General features: G+C 39.3%; 1 protein-coding gene across 5 annotated transcripts in view; it reads right to left on the bottom strand.

Annotated features, from left to right (window-relative positions):
• HOOK3 (hook microtubule tethering protein 3) overlaps window positions 1-21,318 on the bottom strand; it is an 87,407-nt gene that overhangs the window by 14,531 nt on the left and 51,558 nt on the right. The window contains exons 11-20 of one of the 5 annotated variants that reach the window (XM_042023454.1): window positions 20,962-21,163; window positions 17,555-17,665; window positions 14,911-14,998; window positions 14,295-14,364; window positions 10,014-10,154; window positions 7,722-7,809; window positions 3,438-3,515; window positions 2,701-2,735; window positions 1,826-1,908; window positions 396-496 (exon numbers count right to left, since the gene is read on the bottom strand). In XM_042023454.1, coding sequence (XP_041879388.1) covers window positions 396-496; window positions 1,826-1,908; window positions 2,701-2,735; window positions 3,438-3,515; window positions 7,722-7,809; window positions 10,014-10,154; window positions 14,295-14,364; window positions 14,911-14,998; window positions 17,555-17,665; window positions 20,962-21,163 — 997 coding nt within the window. The other 4 variants (XM_042023455.1, XM_042023457.1, XM_042023456.1 and 1 more) reach the window with 4 other exon arrangements.

The following is a 21,318-nucleotide window of genomic DNA, read 5'->3' on the forward strand; positions in this document are numbered from 1 at the left end:
ACCACAATATTGCCATTTTAAAGCTAGTAGTATACCCATATCCTCAGTACTTAAATATCAATCACTTTCTCAACAGAAGCATATATTAAGCAATAACGGCAAAGAGAATGCTGAACATCATCAGAGAAATGTAACAGCTATTGAAGGTGATCCAGTCAAAAAGATCACTTTACTGAGGAAAAGCATCAATAAAAGAGTCTCAAAAATGGGGTAATCTTCTGCAGAATTAATCCGTATTAAATTCTGAAACAGTAAGATGATAATCTATAGGCCTTCCTTCTCTTTTACTTGTTAGTGTGTATACAGATACCTCCTCCATTTTTACTCCCACGGAGTGGACATGTAATACAGTCTATGTCAGAGAGGGATCATTTACATGGAACACATCTACTTACACTTTTGGCCTTTTCCAAATACTTTTTGTATCGTTCTTCCATTTGCTTCATTTCCTCCTCCTTTTTCCGTAAAGCTTCTTGTAATTCCTCAATTTTAAGTGCTTTATGTCAGAAGATTCACACATTGGAAAATAGCATCATTATATTATGCATATTTTCATGTTTTACAAGAGACATTTAAGACACAGCTAAAATATACTTCAGTTAAGAAAAGCTGACATAAGAAACCTGATGTGGTAGATATCACATATTTAATTACTGTACAACTCAGAAACACATTAAAAATATGTACTCCTGTAAAATCTCATAAAATTGATTTTTTGGGACATAATTTTGCTTTTTAAAATTATGACATAGAGAAATTGAATCATAAAGCAATCATGTTACTGAACACATTTAGAAAACCAGTTTACTAAAGACTTACAGCTACTATAATATCTTGGCATGTAATACAGACAAATAGGATTTTTCTTATTTTATGTAAGAGGAATAATTCCTAACAGGCACAACTCCTGCTTAAATCTGCTAAACTGTAACATGAATATACTAAATTTAATTTTCCTCTCACATTTTCTTAAGCAGCAATTGAGATCAGTAGGACAATTTAATTGCACAGATTTTTCCTGTGTTGGTGTAAGAATATGTCAAGCCACTATTACTTCTACATCTTCTATACAACTTCTTAGATCTCAGAAAACAAAATTATATTTTTTCTATTTTTCCTCCATCTTACTATGAATAAAATAATTTTACCACAAATCAGAAAATCTACCATTGGTTACAATCTTTTTGCCTTGTTCTATAACAACTAGTCTTCTAAAAAAACCAGACTACCTCCATCATTACTTCTCTAGAAAAAATATAGCAATAATGTGCTAAAAACCAACTAGATGCAGGGTTCTGCATGCCCTCTGAGCAATATGATACATATCTTATATTCTCTTTGACCAGTAACTGAAAGTTTGCTCAAATGACAACACATTTTTGAAAACACATTGAAGGAATATACACTGGAAGTAAAGATGAGCCAGTGACAGCAGCAAGGATCTTCTAAATTAGGGTCTTACGAGACATGACAGTTCTGGACAGCTAAGGTTCAACAGAAGGTATGGCAGTGAGCTGGTATTTCTACGGCCAATGTCACCGGGGTTTGGGACTAGATGATCTTTAAGGTTAATTCTAATCTCTTAGCACGCTATGATTCCATGATTTCTTACTACAGTGGTTTCTAAAATGTGATCCCATGCATTTCAAGTGCTAAGAGCATCTTTTTGGTCACCATAGTTTCCAGAGAAATTAACAACATACATGTCCCTTCCATTAAAAATGTACATTCTGCTTACCTGACACCTCCTTTAGGTATTATAATTAAAGATGTTGCGCATGAAATAATTTATAAAGAAAAGAAATGGACTGCACAGGTAACTCACAACTGTTGTTGCATCTTGGTTCCAAATCTTCAATAATAGCTCGTTTCTTCTGTAGCTCATTGTTAGCTTCATGGAGCTTCTCACTGTTACAAACCACAAAAGCACATATTGTTTCCCCAGTAGTATTACTGTGCTTGAAATGAGCATTAAGCAGTACAGAAAACCCTCAGAGACAGATTATTTCTAAGGGCATGATTGATTTTTTTCTGTGGGGCTTAAGGACAAGAGACAATATCACTGTAGAAATATTTGTCAGATAAGATGAAAACCATCATTCTGTATGGAGAACTGCAACAGCAAACAGCTTCTTTATCAGTAACTGTACTTAACTTAGAACTTAAGAGTTAATTGTACAATGAGGGCCTAAAATGAATACTGATATTACATTGAGAAAGAATGGCTAAACCCAAAGGCAACAGAAAGTTCTTTTTGCAAGCCAGTCAAAAAGCAAATACTCTTTCAGGGAAATAAAAGATGTGCAAAAATAGCACAATAAAATGATAGCACTTCCTAAAGTATTATCTTCTATGCCATAATGTATATTAAAGAGTAAACAAATTAATTTTGTTTATATTAGCATGCTTTCCTCAGAAGAAAATTACTTAGCCCTCTTGAGCAAAGATTTGGACAACGTTAAGCAAAGCTTTCTACCCAACACAAAATGATGGTTCCCTCATCGCTCTTACTTTCAAAATGGTTTTCTACGAGAAAAAATATAGAATCTGAACAGCAGATTCCCAAATATTCCTGTGTTATCTAATGTCTCTTAGTTGCATATTTTCCAGATCCATGATTAATGAGTGTCTGCCTTCCTCGCCATATAGAAAACACATCATTTCAAACTGCAAACAAAATAGGCAAATAAAAATACTTACAGATGTTCTTCAAGTTTCTTTTTCAGAAGAACTGACTAAAATAGAAAGTTAAATATTTTGTTTTAATATATTGTGAAACTCTAACATATTTAAAAAATTATTTGAAAACATGCAATTTTGGCACTCTAACCAAAATCCAACTTTTTTACTTCAGTTTTAGATCGCAGCTGTAAAGCCTCTGTGGTAGCAACCTTTCTCTTCACAGCTGTGTGACTGTAGTAACATTAAATCCTTTAAAACTTTACAAATATTTTCCCAGGAACTAGATCAATAAAAGCAAGATCCATAAATGACAGAATTCTATGGCAGTTGTCTTAATTTGTTCAGTAATTTGTATTGGAAAGTGCAGCTAAATTTGCAAGAAGAGCTGTCCTACCAATATTGCATTGCAACTTGCATGAAGACATGTAGCAAATTAGTTGAAGTAAATTCCCATCCCCACAGAAACTAGAAGGAGTAGAGTATTTCTAACTGGAGTGTAGCAAAAATGTCACCTTGTTTGTGTTTCTTATCTTTCTTGATTACAGACACGTAAAAATCACCGTACAACTTACAGTGTTCCACTTTCTGGTTAAATCACGTTTAGATAAGCTCTTTGAATAAAAACTTTGAAGTAATTTTAAAATTTTAAACTCACTTCATACACAGTGAGTATCTTTCAAAAAGAAAAAATATCCCAACTCAATAAATGTCTATGAACTGAAAGTAGTGTTAAGTAAATAGAAAGCCATACTCACAATAGCCTTGAGCAGAAGCCCATGCCAAGAAACAGAGATGACATTAGTATAAAGCAAAACAGCAGCCAACAGAAGAAACTATTTAGAAAGTCATGAACAGAAAAAGTTAAAGCTATGTATTTTTCACGCAGGCGCAATTTTTTCCTCTGTTCTCATGAGCCCTTTCATCCTGTAACATTTTCTAAAACATGTCACTAAACCCAAAAATATAAAAATAATAAAGAAGCACATTTACAAATCATTGTGTTTAAACCAGAATTCCAAAGGAGAGCAACTGCTATTTTGGAAAGTAATTTTAAAATAAAAATCATACAACTAACAAAATGAAGGAAAATAGCCAGTCTGTTGGGCTACAATCAGAATTAAGAGATGCAGGTGTTTTTGTGGTGTGATACTGAATTGTGTTATTGCCACACTGATTGAATACAAAGCAAATGTAGAATATTTAAATCTGCAACTGCCTTTTTGGTTTGTATTTATCCAGTATTAATCACTGGTTTAGCATGTTACTGATGGTCCAAAACATCATCAAAATGTAAGATAAAATCATCAACAAAATTACTTTATTTTTTTTTCTCCAATGTTCTTTCAACAAAGGTTTAGATACCTTGCTAACAGAAAAAATTACTGTTTGCACTCAAAAAGCAGTTTAGTTTGGTAATACTTCAAAATACTGTCTTTGATCACATTCCTGGGGCATGTTTTTTCATTATTTTAAAAGAGATTTTCTTTTCGCACAACAAGAAAAGTGGGGAGCCATAAAAACAAGTCAACATGGCTCTGTTGACTTCACAGTCAGAAATCTGCAGCAGCTGAGGATCTGCAGGTTTTCTTTTCCAGTCCCCTGAACAACTGCAGCAACACCACTTTTTCTGTAACAAAAAATATTTGTATGCATCTTTATCAGTCACAAATCATTTGAACTGTTCCCATCACTTATATTTGATCATTTAGGGGACTATCAGCTGGCTGGGACAAGAAAGAGAAAAAGTTGGAAGCAGTGCCCATTTCCCTAAGGTAAGAAAATCAAAACTGAACTCAGCTTTTCTTTGCAATCCTTGTATTGCACTTGGGTTTATCTTGAAACAGGCAAAACTACTACTCAACACTGATTCCACTGGTGTATTATTTACCTAGTATCTGCACTGTTGAGGGAGTAACCCTCTCCCATCTAGACGGATCATGTCCTCACAAGCAAGAAATTAATTGTGATAAACAGCACAAACAATTTAAAGAAGCAGAACTGAGTTTACCCACATTAATTTACCTAAGACATATGATTAGGAAAAAGACTAAAACACTCGATATGCCATTTTAGGCACCCAAAGATCCTGTACATACTTGTCAGATAAATTCAAACAGATCACTCTAAATATGGGCAAACATTACTTCTGGGATTTCTGCAGTATCAGTAAGCTTTAAAGACTCATGTACAAATCTAAAATATAATTAGTATAAAATTGTACTCTCACAGGAAGATGAGTCTCCTAAAAATGGTAGAAATAAAAGTCCTTTTGCTTGAAGTTTCTTTCATGCTTAAACAAGCCAAAGGAACAAGTCTGTCCCCTTCTTCAGGGCAAAATTCAGTTTTGTTTCACATGTTAAGGTTATGGGCAGAATGGCTAGGCTCTGGCCTGAGATTAAGCTAACTTAGCAGGGTGTGGGAAACTATGGATCATCACTTCAGAAGACTGCTGGATGAGATCAGCAATGCTGTGAGGTGATTGAAGTCACAAAACAGCACCATGATGGAGGGTCAGATTTCAAGGATCCTGACAGTAGTGATAGAATGGTTTGGGTTGGAAGGGACTTTTAAAGGTCACATAGTCCAATCCCCTGCAACAAGCAGGGACATTTTCAACTAGGTCAGGTTGCTCAGAGCCCTGTCCAACCTGGCCTTGAATATTCCATGGATGGGGCATGGGCAACCTGTTCTAGTGTCTCATCAAATGAACAAAGTGGCTGAACTTCACGGGTAACTGAAGAGGTAACAGAGTTCTGGGGACGTTTTAGGGAGGTGTTGTATCAGTAACAGCACGTAAGGCCAAGACTGCATGTTACATTTTGAAAAATATTAGGCATGGGATGGATTTAACACATGGGGCAGAAGTAACTAAAGGCCGGGTGTTTATATAGGAAAGGATTAGGGCAGAGAACCAGAGAACAAGGATGATAAACAACAGTGGTAAGACATGCAAATGATGTAGTCGAAGCTGTTCAGGAAACTGTTGAGTAGCCCTGTGCAACTACTGCATTCTGGAAGCCAATAAATCAAAGCTATTCTGAGCACACCAGACATATCTGCATTGATTCTGTAGTCTGAAAGATGGGGGAAAGGAGGCCTTTGCCTGGCTAGCAAGGTAACACCCAGGATGGACTAATCAATAATCCCAACAGAATGTGTCAGTGCCCATTACAGGCCCAATGACACACAGCTGCCCTCCACTGCACTTCAGTATAAAATCAGAACTGCTTGCCCATGTGGACCTTGGCACACAGCATGTATCACTGCAAGGACACTTGCCTGGGTTAGGACAGTACCTCTATGTCTTTTTGGGCACATCTGAAAATAACTTCAGCTTTAAAACCAAACAAAACTTAAAAGAAAAAAGATACCAAAAAAAAACCCAACAAAAAACAAACCTGAGCTCTCATCAAACATTTCTGGACTGAATTAAAATGGAGTGCCAATTTTCTGGATTGAGCACAATTACAGTGTAAGTATGTAAAAATATGAATTTCAGTGCATTGTTGCAGAAAAATAGCAAAAACCAGGAAATTAGCTGAAAATGATGTATTGGCAAACTGTATGCCATGTCTCTCCCATTGCTTTTTCATATGTTTCTGAAGAATCACTCTTTTTGTATGGATATCCTACAGATAATTCAGGTAGTCTCAGCACAACTTCGATGTACTTGAGCAGCTGGGTTTAACTTCTGAGGTTTGCTCTGCTTCGTCAGGGAGACTGCATGAAGACCGCGTCAGAGGTTCTTGCATCCTCAACACTTCCTGAGTCTACATTCACTCCTTTGCTTCCTTAAGAGTAAATGAAATCCTACACATCAAACTCAGCAAAAGAGACTATGGGATCAGTGCCTGTAAGTCACCACTGCTATAGTCAGACCTAGAAAGAAGCCATGAGGGCAGACACACCCTAAATTACTGCCCCAATCAGTGCCTCCAAAGAGACACAACTAGAATTGCAGTAAATAAACGTGAATACAGTTAGACAGAGATCATTTACAATACTCAATATCTGAGAATAATTCTTTCATATTCTTGCTCACCCTGAAAAGATTTTGGCCAATAATCAAGAGAACAAAGAACATCTCAGAATTTACCTATTTTAACGTGCATTCTAAAACACATTCTTAGTTACTCAGGAAAATAATCTTGTTGGAAATCAACTAGGTGTTTTACATTCATATAGTTTATTCTGAAAATTAAAAGTATAAACTAAATTTAACACACTCTAAAGTGAACATAAGCAGCTAGTAAAAAAACTTGCACTATTTTATATAAATTAGTTAAAACAAACCCACAAAAATAGAAAGCAACACATTACAATTTGTTGCCAATTAGCAACATGATACACTGAGATTGTGAGCATACACTATGCATGTACAGTCCAACAAATCACCGCTTTCAAGAAAATTCTAGAGCTTCTTTTTTGAAATACAGGAGATAATAAACAATTTTTGAGTGGAAGACTGAAAGTTGTTTTCCACACTAACTCAGCTACAATGTGTATTCTTACATTTAAAATAAAGTTAACTCTGTATACAGAAACAGAAAATGCTGCATTATGTTGAGGGCCTAATTATTTGACCTTTTTTTCATTTTGGTCTGCCTTCTTTTATCATTCTGAGATACATTTACATGAACAATTACAGACCCTCCAGTGGCTGGAAAGGCCTCAACTTTCATTAAGAAAACTAAACCAAAACCAACTTCAGATGCATTATTCATAGAGAATCAACATTTTCTCAATTCCCTGCAAAACTGTCTATTCCAATTAAATAGTTTTCTATTGCAACAGACACAATTATTCAAATAAAACATATTTGACATCTTCTCTACATAGGATGGTTTTCTAATCTAGACAATTGTCTTACATCCTAGTTAGAGAAGCACAATTTATTGATAAGACCATACAAGTAAATATGCAAAACTATTAGAAATCTCAGTTTGTATATTTCTTTGACATTTTTTTTTTTACAAAAAGGTCAAAGTTTCGAAAATGGTAACTATTCGAATGTAAGTTTGATGTACATTTCTACTTACATCTTCAGCTTTTGAACCTTGATCCTGCAAAGATTTTTGTAGTTCTTCAACCTGGGACTGTACTTCTAGAAGTCTCTGATTTACCAATCTAGGAAAGAGACAATATTTTTTTTTCATTAAAAAAAACAATTGCAAGAGGAGGTGTCAGACTTTTAGTGTCCAGTGTTTCCAGCTCATCTACACAAAAAATGCAATACGGTAAATTACTCTCAAAAAATTTACAGCGGTAGTTAGAGCTTACAGCAGTTCCAGAGATTGTAACATCCAGATGTTCATCCAGAACATTTTCATATTCCTCAAGGACAACACAAATGCATGCAGAAATCATTTCTATATACATGAAAGAAAACCTTTTAACAGCCAGTTTTACTGCGTGAGAGCTGCTAGCTTATGCTTTTGCACAGTTACAGAAACCCTATAAACCTGCAGGCTGGAAGGAATGTCCACAGTTTGCCTGGATCCAACTTCCTCCTTAAAGCAGGTGCACTTACAGCAGATTGCTGGCAACCACATCCAGTACCAGGTTTGGACACTTTTAAGCATAGAGGTCTGTCTCTTTGGGCTTCTCTTCTAGAGCTCAGACCCATACTCCGTATTTTGTCTGCTGCCTCTTTTCCTTCCACAAATAATGTCTTGAGAACAGCCCAAATCTGTCTTCTTACTACCTTCCCATGAAGTAGATGCAGATCACAGTACAATCTCCTCTATGCCACTTTTTCTTTGTCCTGGACACACTTGCTTCTCAGTTTTATCCCACCTGTCGCACCTTCTAGTGTCTCTCACTTTAGGAGTATTCTGCTGCACTTCTACACATCCACATCTCTCTGGCACTTGGGAATCCAAAATTACATGCTCTGTCTAGGTGTGGTATCTTAAGTACTGATAAGAGGTGAACAACCATTTTCCCAGACTGACGGCCTGCCTGCAGCTCAGTGAGAACAGTCCAGATCACAGTCAACTGCAAGGTCCCCAAATAACATATCCTCCTTTGCCACCCACTAGGACCCCAGGGCTTTTGCAGCAGAGCTGCTCCACAGCCACGGACAGGACTCCCATCAGTTCATTTCTCTGCACTGCTGAGCTCCTCTGAATAACAGCTTTCCCTTTCAGGATATCCTAAAGTGGTACTATTCTCAAACTTCCTGGGAGTCCAGTCCCTCTCATCAGTGAAGTTGTTAATAGAAGTGATGAACAACTGGTCCTGGTACTGATGACTGAGGAACTGGTTGCCAGCTGGGTTTCATTTCATTGACAGTACTACTCTAGGCTCAGCTGTCCCATCACTGTCCAATTAATTTTTTTGCTCACTTTACTGTCCACTTATTTAGTTTATATCTAACCATTCTGAACATAAGGATACCATGGAACACTTTATCAAAGGCTTTACTGAAGCTAAGCTAAGTACCATCCTCTTTTTCACCCTTCTTCACATGTGCAGTCATCTCATTGTCAAGACAATTGGATTAGCTGGGCATGATTTGCTCTGAATAAATTCATGTTGACATTTCCCAGTTACTTTCCTGTCCCTCATGTGGCTGGAAATAGATTCCAGATGGACTTGCTTTGTGAAATTTCCAGAAAGCGACCCGTGGCTGACCAGTCTTTGTAGTTCCTCATACTCTTTTTCTTGCCCTTCCTGAAGGTGAGTGCAGTATTTACCTTTTGCCAGGCTTCAGGCACCTCCCCCAGTTGAAGGGGAAGATAGAGGAAGATTAGATAAAGAACAGATTTGAAGCTTAGATAGAAAGCAGCCTCACATCACTATCAGCCAAATACTTTGCCATGCTCAGATGCACTCTGGCCCCACAGATGCCTGTATGCTGACTGGCTCAATCCAGCAGGGTTAGGTAGAGCAGGCTACCCAGGAACACGTCCTGTTGGGTTTTAAATATCTACAAGGATGGAGACAACATCTCTGGACAACATACTCCAGTATTCATCAACCCTCACAGTGAAAATAAAGTATGTTCTTGCATTTAGATCAAATATAATGTGTTTCAAGCTCTGCACACTGCCTCTTGCCCTGCTACTGAGTACTACTGACAAGAGTCTAGCTTCATCTCCTTTAGACCCTCCCATTAGACACTTTGGTAAGATAACATTGGTAAGATCTAACCTAAGCCTCCTCTTTTCCAGGCTCTGTCCCTCAGGCTTTACTCATAACAAGACGCTGCAGTCCTGTAATCACATCCCTGTGGCCCTTCCCAGGACTGACTCCATTAAATCCATGTCTTTCTTGTCCTGAGGATGCCTGTAGGAAAGTCAACTGCAACAGAGGACAGAATTTCTTACCTGTTTTCTGTCTCCAGTTCATTCTTACGTAAGTTTGCATCATCAAGAAGGCTCTGCAACAAGGCAATCTTCTCATTGTCAGAACCTTCCTGGTTCAATTTTAACATCTTGTTCTCATGCTGAAGGCGAATTAGTTTCTCCCTAAACACATAGAACACAATTTCGTAAAAAAAGGAATGCTAATATCTGTAACAAAGAAAACAGTTTACCATAGGAAATAAAATAATAACATAAATACAATCTTTTTAAAGGAGATGGCTGCAACAGCAATCATGTTTTCAAACCCCCAAATACAAACCTAATTTAAAGAGTTGTAATTGCAGAATGCAGAACACAAGGAAATTACCTCAATTCCCCTATCAGGATCTCTGAGTACAACTCAAGAGATTTATAGGGAGAACACAAAGAATGCAAAGCTTAATGCCAAGCATGAAGAAAGACTGTAATCTCAGCTGTCACTGAACTACTGCATAAACCTGAGCAAGTCACTTCCACCCTTGGTCTGTTTACACAGAATCACTGAATCATTTGGGTTGAAAACATTCTTAAGATCATCAAGATCCAACATAAACTCAGCACAGAACCATGTCCCTTAAGCACCACATCTACACATCTTTTAAACACCACCAGGGACGAGGATTCAATCACTTCCCTAGGTAGCCTGTTGCAATGCTTGATAACCCCTTCTGGTGAAGAAATGACTCCTAATATCCAATCTAAACCTCCCCAGCACAGCTTGAGGAGAAGAGACCAATCCCTGCTCTGCTATGACCTCCTTTCAGGTAGTTGTAGGAAGTGGTACAGTCACATCTGAGCCTCCTTTTCTTCAGGATAAACAGCCCCCCTGCTCCTCACAGGACTTAACTCTTTACACCCTTCTCCAGCTCCACTGTCCTTCTCTGGACAAGCTCCACCACCTCAGTGTCCTTCTTGTAGTGAGGTGGCACAAAACTGGACACAGAACTTGAGGTGTGGCCTCACCAGTGCCAAGTATGGGGGGGACAATCCCTGCCCTGGTCTTGCTGGCCTCTCTGGTGCTGATACAGGCCAGGACGTCATTAGCCTTTCTGGCCACCTGAGCACTCAATGGTTCATGTTCAGCTGCTGTCAGCCAACACCCTCAATCCACACCAGAACAACAGGTGTCATGTTGGGGTCCCCCCCCCCCGCCATGGAGCCCCGGGAGAGGGCCCTGAGGGGACAGACACGGGGTTTCCCTGTCCCTGGTCACCTCTGTTCCCCATTGGTTGGTTTGGGTTCCCCGGGGTGGCCAAGGACCCTCGGGTCCCGTGACTGCGGGGTTCCTGAGCTGAGCCCCGGCCATGCGGCTGGAGAAATAAACATCTCTGAAACATCTACCAAGAATCTGTCCATATATATTTCTTTTCCACGGGCCTCCTGGTTTGATATAGGCGTGTTCCACTATCCCCGCTGTATCAGTGTCATCCACAGGGACCTGGACAAACTGATGAAGTGGGGCCATGAAAACCTCATGAGGGTCAACAAGGCCAAGTGCAAGGTCCTGCACTTGGCCTATGGTAAACCCTGGTATCAGTCCAGGCTGGGGATGAACAGATGGAGAGCAGCCCTGTGAGAAGGCCCTGGGGGTGCTGGGGGATGAGAGGATGGACATGACCCAGCCATGTGCACTCACAGCCCAGAGAGCCAAACGTGCCCTGGGCTGCATCCAAAGCAGGGTGGGCAGCAGGGGAGGGAGGGGATTCTGCCCCTCTGCTCTGCCCTGGTGAGACCCCACCTGGAACACTGCATCCAGCTCTGGGGTCCCAGCACAGGAAGTATGTCAACTAATTGAAGTGAGTCCTGAGGAAGCCACTAAGGTGATCACAGGGATGGAACACCTCTACTATGAAAACAGGCTGAGAGAGCTGGGGTTGTAGATCAGGGTCCAGGGATACCTTACAGTAGCCTTACAGTACCTGAAAGGAGCCAACAAGGGAGCTGGAGAGGGATTTTTTACAAGAGCATGGAGTGACAAGACAAAGGAAAGTGGTGTAAACTTAAAAAGGGTGCTTTAGATTAGACATTGAACAGAAATTCTTTACTTTGAGGGTTTGGAGGCAATGGCAAAGGGAGTTGTGGATGTCCTCTACCTGGCAGTGTTCAAGTCCAGGTTGGATGAGGACTTGAGCAACCTGGTCTACTGGAAGGTGTCCTTGCCCATGGCAGCAGAGATGAACAAGATGATCTTTAAGGTCCCTTCCAACCCAAGCTGCTCTATGATTCTACAATTACTTCCCACTGTGCATCTTTCCGGCCACTCTTCTCCAAGCCTGCAGCACTGTACAGGTTGTTGTGACCCAAGGGCAGGACCTAGCACTATGCCATGTTGAACTTCATGCAATTGTCCTCCACCCACCGATACAGCCTGTTCAGATTCCTCTGCAGAGCCTTCTGACCCTCCAGCAGATCAACACTGTTCTGGGTAACCCAAAATGTTATTGTGTTCCTTATCTATCTGTGCCCAAAATTGTTACTGTCTCCCTGCAGCTGGAAAACAGAAGGGCGGGGCTGGGCGGTACCCCGGGCGCTTTAAAAGTTGAAGTGCTCTGGCAGAGTCACTCTCTGCCTGCTTGGCTTGCCTCTTGGTTCTTTCTTGCCTCTACTTGCTACAGTAGCAAATCGAGAAGCTCCATTTCACAATCAAAAACTGTTTCAGAGTGAATTTTGCAACACCTGTCCGCAGCCACTTCCTCAATACCCTTCGGTGGATCCCGCCCACTCCCATGGACTTGAGGGCGTCTAATTGGCACAGCACTGGTCATTAGATGTTTCCTCCTGTATTGCGGAGGCTTTATTCAGCTTCTTGCATCTGTCTTCCAGATAAGCAGTCTTACTATTAAAGACTGTGGCAAAGAAGGCTTCAAGTAGATCAGCCTTTTCCTTGTCCTTTACTGGTATGGTTCCCCCTGCATCCAATAAGGGATTGAGAGTCTCCTTAATCCTCATTTAATTGTGAATGTATCTATAGAAACGTTTTTTATTGTCTTTTATTGGCAGTAGCCAAAATAAGCTCTAGTTGGGCTTTAGCCCATCTAATTTTCTCCCTGCATAACAGCACAACATCTCTGTAGTCCTTCTGAGTGGCTTTGCCCCTTCTTCCAAACATAACACAATCTTTTTTATCCTGAGTTCTGGCCAAAGCCCTGTGTACAGCCAAGCCAGTCTTCCTGATGGCTCTTCATTTGGCACATGGAGACATCCTGCTCCTGCACTGTTAACAGTTCCTTCTTGCCCTCCTGGACTCCTTTGCCCTTCAAGACTGACTCCCAAGCAACTTGACAGCAAGACCCCTAAACAGGCCGAACTATGCCCTCCAGAAGTCCAAAGTGGAGGTTCTGCTGGCCTCTCTCCTTAATTCTCTGTGAATCAAGAACTCTCTCATTCAGTGCTTGCTGTGCCCAAGACAGCCTCTGATCATCACATCATCCACCAGTCCTTTCCTGTTCACATTGAGTCCACTGAGACACCTTCCCTAGCTGGCTTGCTCAGTAGCTGTGTTAGGAGGTAATCTTCCACACAGTCCTGGAACCTCCTAGACTGATCCCTTTCTGCCATATTGCATTTCCAGCAGCCATCCGGTAAGTTGAAGTCCTCCATAATAAGAAGGGCCAGCAATCTCAAGACCTCTCCCAGCTGCTTATAGTATATGGCATCCTAGACGAGTGGTCTGTAACACACCCACCAGAATATCTGCCTTGTGGCCTTCCCCTTGATTCTTACTCATAAATACTCAATTCTTTTGGTACCATCATCAAGCTCTAGACAATCAAGACAGGGCAACAACAAGAAACCTTTTTCTAGTATCCAACCTAAACCTTCCTTGGCACAAATTCAGACCATTCCCTTGGGTCCTGTCACTGGTCACAACAGAAGAGAATGTCTGCCCCTCCTCTTCTTCTCGTGAGGAAGGTGGAGACCAGCATAACATCTCTGCCCAGTCTCATCTCCAGGCTGAACAGACCAAATGACCTCAGCCACTCCTCATATAGTTTCTCCTCAAGGCCCTTCACCATTTTTGTGGCCCTCTGCTGGATGCTAAGAGCTTTATGTCCTTCTCATATTGTAGCACCCAAAACTGCACACAGGACTCTGCCCCAGTGCACAGCAGGACAATCCCCTCCCTTGCCTGGCTGGTGATGCTGTGCCTGATGCACCCCAGGACACAGTTGGTCCTCCTGACTACCAGGGCACTGCTGGCTGATATTCAACTTGCCATTGACCATTGTAAAGGTTAGTAAAACAAAGCACACATTAACTTACTTTATTTCAGGAGTAATGATTTCTGCTGCTAAACTGTCTGAAGGCTCTTGTCTTCCCAGAGGCATCAGTCCTGAGTAAGGAAAAGCACACCATTTACTTTCTTTACATGACAAGAAGTAAGAAGTTCTAGAAGTTTTAGACTATTGCTAGACAACGCAAAATGACACAAAGTCAAGCTACAGCAAGACTGACAGACAAACACCATTTCATTTGGTGAATCATTACTTCATCCATTCTGAAGAAATATTATTGCAGTTTATTTTCTGCTTATCTAAGAACTACAAAGGTACAGAAGATTACACATAGGAATGAACTATTACGCATGAAACATCATGAGAAAATATCTCTCTAAAGAAAATTATGTAACTACACAGAAATCAGATACATATTATAAAAATATCCTACTGGAGAGGAGACTAAAATTTCTGATTGGCTGAAATAACATTTGAAGCTTTTGCTTGCTTATAAAGCTGTGACTAGTTGAAGAGGTTTTACACTACTGATTTTAGGGGAGCTTGAATTTATTCTGTCCTAAACAAAAGCACATTCAATACTCTACAGAAAACTCCTGTAAGCTTTAGAAAAGATGCATTTAATCTCCTTATTTGTCCTTTACCTGTAGTGGTGAGTTGACCCTCCTGAGCTTGTACACATCTAAGTTCTTCAATAGTTTCTTTCAAAGAATCCCTTTCTGTTCTTAATCTCTGAATAATTGGAAAGAAAACAATTCAGTCTTGGCGGTACAAATCCATCTCTAACAGCCTTCAAAATTTTAAAAATAATTTAATGCAGCTCTAGAGATTACTTCCAAATTAAGGTATCTCAGTCTATTTCATAACAAAAGAAATGTAAATTTTATATATTCCACAGGAACAGTGGTTTGGCGTTTTTTGGGAGAAGGGTTGCTGATCTTCCTGGACTAAAAATAGCAGGGTATAAGCTTACAAAATCGAGATATTAGTGGCACAAAGTCCTGGTACCAGGTAGTAAACAGTATCCACTGGGGCCACTCAGCTGTTTTCCTTTTCCTTTCATTGGGGCTGATTCCAAAGGAAATGGAAGTCAGTTGAGAGACCACAGATTTTTGCCTCACCATGAATCCAAGATTCAGCCAGGAGTGAAACCACGGGCATATAAGTACAGAGTCAACATAACAAACAAACTGCTTTTAACTTCATTTTGTTTGCCTTTCACCAGTGGAAGTGCGAGCAGCATTTCCATATCCCATTCCTCCTGTGGGTCAGCTGGCCTTGTTATTCACCAGCATCTTGGCTATGAAAGAAAACTAGTTGCTTAAGACTTGGTCCAAAGAGAAATGAAGAACAGGACTGGATCGCCTTGGGATCCAAACAGGTGTGCTACTCAGTAGCATCAGGCAAATACTCTTTCAATTTGGCACAAGTACCCTTCTGGCAAAAAAATGAGAACCTACAGATAGCACCAGGTTTTTGTCCAGAAGGGTGCCAAGAGTCAAAAAAAAGAGAAAGAATGTAATGATCCAAGTTCTAGTTTGCTCCAAAATCAGACATGTTCAGTATTACTAAATGGTCCAGGACAGACCTTGCTTCTGTGTAGGTATGGAGTTGTGTTGGCTGGTAACATTTCATTTTACTAACAGTTGATTCCCAAATGCCAGAATATTTTAGAAAAAGCTCTAGGGCTTCACTGGTACAAGCAACTCAATAATTATCTTAGTACTTATATATAACAGACCACAGAGGTAAAATTCCAAGCTGCTTTGATGGAGATATCAAACACTACCACACTTTGCTGAACATAAAGAAAAGGGTAAAATCAATTTCAGTAACTATTTCCAAAATATAACTGACAAGATACCATTACCTAGCCTGTGACCTGTGGTGGGCTACCTTACTGATACGTATTGACAACACAGAACAGAAAGAGGGGGTAATACAGACAGTGAATCACTGAGTTCATGTGATGAGAGACTTCTAGCTGTAACTTACTTCTCACAGGTGCATATCCATTCAAAAGAATGTACTTAAAAACAACATCCAGCTCAAAAAAATGCTATTTTTTGGGGGTGAAACAGAAAACTATATGATAATGGCCTGCAATTCAGATCCTTTGTGCAAGATGAAATGGTCCACTGAGCCATGGATAAGCCACAGAAACAATCTTACAATTGTTCAACATAAAAGAATTGGAAAAAAACCCCAATATAAAAATAAAAAGCAGGAAAGAAAGCCAAAGCACAATACCAATACAGTTACTATGAACATTCCAGCCTGATTTGAAGGGCAGATGGAAGTTATGTGAAGGTCAAGTGTCCACCGCAGCTTGAAAATTTAATAAAACATGGAAATCAATGACCTACGAACATAAAATAACTAAAGACTTTCAGTTCAAATGATACTTAAGTGCTGGGCTTGGAAATCTTGGAAAAAACTGGACATGAAATATGATTATTAAGGAAAAAGCCTGCAGGGTTTCCAACAGTTGGATCAACGGATTTGTAATTAAAACATGCCTAAGAAACTGCTAACTTCAATTGCTGACCTTGGTTTTAGGTAGTTTGAGGCACCTGCATATACATTTCTAAGAAACAAGCTGAAATTAACTGTTGAGAAATGACAAATGTGCAAGAGAAGTCCGAAGGATCAGTCCCGTCAAGAGAGGACGGAGCAATTAATCACAGAATCACTAGCAGCAAATGACACAAGACGAACGGGTAGATTGGCAGCTACCCTGTGTGTTCCACATTGGCAGTACAAGATAGGTCAACGAGGAGCTGTCATAAAAGCTGAGATCACCACAAAGGACATTTCCCTCTACACAACTACTACTAAGCCTCTTGCTACATTAGTGATGACTCCACAAAGAGAAGCATGCTGATGGTACCTCAAAGAATGCCTTAGGAAAAGAAAGAAACAGGAATTTAGTTCTAGGATGATACTGCAGAAACCCTGTTGTAAATAGCTTTTCAGAATATGTAACAATTACCCTGGGTATTTATTAACCTTCTCATGGTAAATGGCCAGGAAACAACTTCAGATGCCAGACATGAAGGCTTTTCCTCTTAAAAATGGGTTGCATATGTTTTTGTACAGTCACTTTATTCCATGCTGTACAATTCTTAGGTTTAAAAAGTAGCCTGTACACAAACATTAGAAAATTTTAGATGAAAAAAGACTTCCTAATTTAAAAAGATTGCTAAGTGTAATTACCATATCTCTGTGTTATAAAGGATACAAAGTTGCTATTGTTTACTAACAAAAAAATAACACCTTGGCACTTACATCTTTTTCTTTTTGGAGGCTGTCTACTTTTTCTTTCAGTCGTTTGCATTCATAATCTAATTTATCAGCTTTCTTGGATTCTTCAGATAACCTGTTTTGTAGTTCAACTGCCTGTGAGAACAAGAATCAATAATGTGTCTGCAAATGTTAAAACAAAATACACAAGACAAAGTAGCCAATTACAATGCACCACAAGTCATGTTGTAAAACAAATGAAATAGTTACTTATAGGACATACTAAAAAATGCTTTCATCAGTTGTTCTGTGTTTCAGTAAAATAAAAAGCATTCAAATATTAGGTCTTAGTGCAAGCAAAAGACAGAAGAAATGCGAAGTATTTTCAGTACATCTAAAACAAGAATTTAAGCTCAAGCAGAGTTTACAGAAAGAAAAGCTATGTAGTTCTAGGAATCAAAAAGCTTATGAACAGCAGAAAAATCTTTCTGCATTCTGAAAAGCCTAGTTAAAAGAAAAAACTGTGAAGAAAGCCAATTATCTACACCGTTTGTTAACCTTATTTCATAAGCCTCACTGAGAATTCAACTACTAGTTTATGCAGCCAGGTAACATTCCCTAACCTGAGATTTCCTAGTAATTTTTAATACACTAACATAAAGATTCAGCCACAGGCTCCAAACAGTTTTGTTTATTTGAGGAGAAACTGCTAACAAAGCCACATGTATGCTCTCAACTACAGATCAGTAAAGAGCTCTTAAAATTAAGTGATCAGAAATCTGAAAGCTGAGCACAACAGACGGTAAATCAGCGAAGTCTTGCCTTTTCAAAACTCTCAGCCTTTACTAGCAAAGATTAATTTCCAGAACACTAGTAAAACTCATAATGCAGAGAGCATGGAAGCAAATAAGCTAAATAAAGACTGACCTGCAAACACAAAAGCTGAATGAAGAGTCAGCTTAAGACCTACAGCTTCTTCTGAAGCAGTTTATAAGAAGGCTTCTTCATGGCTTTTAGATTACACAGGAAGTGATTAAAGCAGTAGCCATACCTACATAAAATTGTCCAGTGGTTCTAACTGCCTTTTATTTTCAATGTGTACAACTATAACAAAGTAACTACAAGGCCTAAAATACGCATGGTCTTAAGTCTTAGAGAAGGAGTTTGCTGCTGTTATTCTTAAATTAAAGGCTGCAAAACCAGCACAGGCCTGCATTTTCTGCAATTAAAGAAATTAAAATGTTATATATGAAAATATTTCATTTTTCAGATGTGAAATCATCACTGGGGCTATCAGAATAACTGCAGGTATAAAAAAAACCTGCAGACCTTCACCAGTGATTGTGCCACCACTTGCAAAATGTGAGAATTTTCACCTCAAATGGAAACAAATGCATTCATGTTTGTAATCAATCATGCTAAGATAATGGTCTGTAGAAAAACACTGAAGGAAACAAATTTGTCTTCAATTAGGACTTGTGAGTGTATTGAAAAACATACAACTTCATGGTAATGCAGAAGATTAAAAGAAAAAATGAACTGCCATCACATTTACTAAGCATTATCTGTGTGTGGAATGAGTAAAGCAGCAATCTTGCAACAAAGAAAAGCAAGACATACTGTTAGCTATGTATCAGAATGCACATGCACAAAGGGGCTGAATTAAAATTACAAAAAAAATTATCCTGAAATCTTCACATTTCAATTCTTTATGCCAAAATAAAGTTTCTTAGAAAAGGCTTATGCTTGCTCTCAGAAGAGTGAAAACAAAACACCACCACTCAATCTCACCTCACAGAGATAGTTCTGTGCAGTGAAGGTGCAATTTCCTTGCAGATTGATATAGGAATTTGAATCAACCACTTTCATCTGCATAGCACAAGGCTTCTAAGCCAAAGAAACAACTCTCTAATGGCATCCTCATGAGTGGGGCTGGATCCTTCAAACACCAGACAAGACATATTCCACTACAGGAGCACACTAGCGCTCAGCAGTGACATAACATCACAATCCTTACGTCTGGTTTACTTCTGATAGCACAATTTAGGACTCCCAGAAAAATAATTTTGTGGCTTATGATTCACAGGCAGGTCTCAAAAGGAGACCAGTCTTACAGACACTGAAGACAAACACAGAGTGTTCATTTTGAGACACCGTAGTTAGGTGAAGAAAACACATCTGCAACAGGACACCTGAGGCTTATTCCAGTCTCAGCCAGTAAACAGTTTTGCACCAAACAACAGCACCTCATACAGGAAATCCTACCCATAAAATACAGGGAATAATGAAGAAAAGGAGTACTTTAGCAGCACAAATGTTTGGGATTGCCCTTCCAAAATCCTTTTGGTTGGTGAAATAAGAATCAAATGCAGGTGTTGAGGTTACACAACAGTATAACATGCTCAGCTGTTTAATGGAATGACATATCGGGCTGCCAGTAAACTTGATATTACTCATGTGTGGAAGGCCATTCCTTTCTACATTTACTTTTCCCTTTGTCCCCTTGGACAACTTTTCTTGTCCAAGGCCTTTTTTTCTGGTAAAATCATTTGGTCTGTATTTAAAATTAGACTACATAGGCTGAAACTAGTTGTTTTAAACACTGAGATAGCCAAGTGCAAGGAAAAAATCTATCAAATCTTAGGGAGACACATTGTTTCTGGGCTGGCAATATTGTTAGTGCCTGTTTCTGTATTTCATTCTACTGTAAACCGACATACAGGGACCCCTGTGCTGTGATCATTTGATCAGGCAGAAATACAGAGCAGGCACTACTATTTTAATGAACCATGCTCTGTCTGGCCCTCTAACAAGAATATAAGAATGATATCGTGTCCCTGTAGTATAGAAGCAGAGAGAAGACTAAACACATCTTCCAACTTTACAGAAACAGCATCACATGGCACTTGGATAAACAGGTGCCTTTCACTCCACAGAGTGTGCTGGTGACACATTTTGTACTCCACTAGGTGCATATAAAACAGGGATGACAAGGGTCCTTCTCTCTTAAGTGGAAAAGTTCAGATGTATCAGACAAACTAGAACCTTAAAAAAGGGGGTAATTTAACCACAGGAATAACTTACCTCAGCTGTGGTGTGTGTTCCTCACTGCTGGAATATTGTAGTGAAAAGTGGATACTTTTTCTGAAAGGAGAGCCTCTAATTCAAGCCTCACTACTGAATATGAATTTGGAATAATTTTAGAAAAAAAAAAACACTTAAAATCTGTTGAGCTTCTAAATGCAGGAAATACTGCTTTTTGACAAAGTAACATAAACTTACAGCAATGACAAGAATTGCAGGAAAAAAGGACAAAGGTAGCACCTACAAAACATCGAAGCATTCTAAACAGGAGGTGGTTTTTTCGTAGGTTTTTTACTTTGAAGTATTAGCCATGTTATGAAGTGTTGAACTATACAGAGCACTACTGCATTGATGATGCCTGTCCTCACCTGTCTCTTGTATGTTTCCAGCTGACTGCGTGCTGCATTGGCCTTCCTCAGTTCTTCTTCCAGGCTCACGGTATTTTGCATGTACATTGTATTCTTCTCTTCTAAAAGCTTCACTTGCCGCCGCAAGTCACCCAGATCCTCCAATTTCTTTTTGTATGACTCTACCTGGCTTTCTAATTTGGCTACTTTATCAGAAGAATGCCTGAAGGGACAGATTTATATCAAAGTTGAACTCTGAAAACGAACAAAACTAACAGAATTTAAAATGCTTCCTCACTGTGTTTTCTTAATGCAGAAGACATTCTGAGACATAATGGGGAGAACAATAAAGCAATCATATCCTCCTATTACTGATGT

The sequence above is a fragment of the Corvus kubaryi genome, unplaced genomic scaffold (assembly GCF_017639235.1).
Source record: "Corvus kubaryi isolate FWS band 111438036 unplaced genomic scaffold, C.kubaryi_AGA036_p1.0 37249, whole genome shotgun sequence".
Classification (NCBI taxonomy): Eukaryota; Metazoa; Chordata; class Aves; order Passeriformes; family Corvidae; genus Corvus; species Corvus kubaryi.